The 2,822-nt window shown below is 39.7% G+C and overlaps 1 protein-coding gene across 1 annotated transcript in view; it reads left to right on the forward strand.

Annotated features, from left to right (window-relative positions):
• LOC107617454 (eukaryotic translation initiation factor 5B) overlaps positions 1,136 to 2,822 on the forward strand; it is a gene marked incomplete in the record, with an annotated part of 7,626 nt that continues 5,939 nt past the window's right edge. The window contains 2 exon segments of the mRNA XM_016319214.2: positions 1,136 to 1,356; positions 1,464 to 2,822. Of these exon segments, the coding sequence (XP_016174700.1) occupies positions 1,572 to 2,822 (1,251 nt within the window).

Here is a 2,822-nt window from a genome sequence, read left to right on the forward strand (position 1 = left end):
TAGATAAACAATGAATATCTTGAACAACCACCAATCAAATAAAAATACACTACATCCTAATTTAATACTACTAATTAAATTTATTCTTTTAATCCTATTAATTCACATTGTTTACATATTGTTCAAAAATATTGTTAGTTACCTATACTTTTCCTTTTCAAAAATAGTGTCTCAATAAATCTTCTATCTTTTCTTTTTTTTTTGTCAATTGGATCCCATGTACTACATCCAAAACATTACACTCATGTATTACACACTCACACAACCAGTGTTATTAAAATCGGACCGTATCGGTCAGTTCAATCGAAAAATCAGTGAACCGAATCCTCTACCGGTTCAATCCAATCTTTGGATCGCATGAAGTAGAAAACCAATATGAATCGATCAAATTCGGTGCGAACCGATAAAAATTGGTCGAACTCGGTAAATTCGATCCAACTGAACCGGTTAGGAGTTAAAATGGAGTTCAAACCCCTCCTCTCTTGGAAAAGTAACCCCATTCACAGCCATCAGACTATAATGATTTTCGTTCATACTCATGCAAATTATAATATATATACATATCTTTTATCAATAATTTACTTCTATCTAATTTATTTTAAATTTAGTTATAAATTCACTTATTCTTAAATTAATTATATTTTTATTTAACAATAATTATAAACTCACTTATTTTTTTCTTTTCATAATTATATAATATCTATTAGTATTATTTTTTATTAAATACTTATAGTATATCTTGATATTCTTAAAATATTAGTAAAAATATGTATTTTAAATTATAATTTTAAATTTTTGACTATTTTTATTTTTTATTTACATAGTACCGAGTGAATCAGTTTAATCAGTGACTCACCAATTGAACCAATAACCCAATAACTTAGTAACTTAACCGATTCGATCACCGATTCAGTTTTGTCAACTATGCACACAACACACTCACACACACTATATGACCGTACACACAATTAACATGACTCTATATTCTTCCATGAGAATTTGAACCGGGTACAGCTCTATCTTTTCTGTTTTCTGAGTCAAGCAAGGATATGTACCAACCGAACGGAATGGGGTTAAATATGGGCCGTGTTTTGTGCAATTCTATGGGCTTAGGATTGGGCCTATAAATAAAAAGAAACAAATTGAGAACCCTAAAGAGGCATTTATTGGTCTTTCCAGACTCCAGAGTACTGTGTTACCCGCATGAGTTTCACTGGTTTTGTTGAATTTTAGCTGTGACTTCCTTCTTCCTTGTTCTTTCCAGCCTCTTCCATTATTGTTGCATTTAGACCCTGCCCCGCTACTCTCACACACATTCCTCTACGCTGCGTAGACTTCAAGCTTTGCTTCATCTCGGTAAGGAACAGATTCTTTCATTCTTCATCCCCCACGCCCATCCAATTCGTTCTTTGTTTTAAGCGATCTTGTTATTGATGATCCGATTCTAAATTCCCCGTTATTAGAGGAACGAGATTTCGTTTGTCCTTTTGACACGCGCCGACTCTAATTCCCGTGATAGGGGACGGAGGAGGAGGAGGATAAGAGGACGAAGGAAACCCTAACAATCGGATATGGGTAGGAAGAAGCCTACGGCACGCGACGACGATAACGTGCCTGCTGCATCACAGGGAGGCGGCAAATCGAAGAAGAAGGTCGTTGTCGACGATAATGAGTATGACATCGGTGACCTCTCCGAGGAGCCGCAGCCTGTGGCACCACCAGCTGCCAAGAAGAAGGGCAAAAAGGATAATGCCAAAGCTAAGGCAAAGGGTAAGGACGACGAAGAAGATGACGATGATGTGGCAATTAGTGCGGCTGGGGACGATGATGAGGATGAGGATGCTGGGATTGTGTTTGCTGGGAAGAAGAAGAAGGGTAAATCTAAGAAAGGTGGTGGAGGCAGTGTGTTCGCTGCTGCATCTGGTTTTGGCTTGCTTGGTGATGATGACGGTGATGGTGGTGATGATGAAGATGATGACAAATCAGGGATAACTGGTGAGGGTGGTGACGCCAAGGAGGAGGAGGAGGACGAGGAGGCTGTGGTTAGTTTTACAGGGAAGAAGAAGCCTTCTAAGGGCTCGAAAAAAGGTGGTGGCAGTGTGTTCAGTGCCTCAGCTTTTGATGCTATTGATGATGGTGATAATGATGGTGGGGAGGAGGATGAGCTGGTGGTTAGTTTTTCGGGTAAGAAGAAGCCATCAAAGGGATCGAAGAAAGGCAGTTCATTCTCTGCCTCGGCCTTTGATGATGGTGAGGAGGTGGTGGATAGTGGTGGAGGTGAGGATGAACCAGTTATTGCTTTTACTGGGAAGAAGAAGTCTTCTAAAGGTGGCAGGAAGGGTGGTGTTGCTGCATTTTCAGCAGCTAGTTTTGGTGATATTGATGATGGGGAGGAGGCTAAGAATGAAAAGGAGGAAGATGAGGATGGTAAGGACATGCCAATTACCTTCTCTGGTAAGAAAAAGAAGTCATCAAAGTCTACGAAGAAGGCTTCATTTAGTTCAGCTTTTGCCGATGAAGAAGATGATTCTGTAGCTGAGCCTACTAGAGATGGTGAGGATGAAGATGATGTTTTGGTTGCGTTTTCGGGTAAGAAGAAGTCTTCTAAAAAGAAAACTAGTGCCAAACCATGTGATGAAACTGTTGAGCCTGAGCAACCTAGTGTTGGAGTTAGTAGTGCAGATGTTGACAACAATGTAAATAAGAGTGGAGTCACTGAAACCTCCAAAAATAAGAAGAAGAAGAAAAACAAGAGTGGAAGAACTGCTCAAGAGGAGGAAGATTTAGATGCGATTCTCGCGGAGCTTGGTGAGGGCCCTCCA

Source organism: Arachis ipaensis, chromosome B09 (assembly GCF_000816755.2).
Source record: "Arachis ipaensis cultivar K30076 chromosome B09, Araip1.1, whole genome shotgun sequence".
NCBI classification, from domain to species: Eukaryota; Viridiplantae; Streptophyta; class Magnoliopsida; order Fabales; family Fabaceae; genus Arachis; species Arachis ipaensis.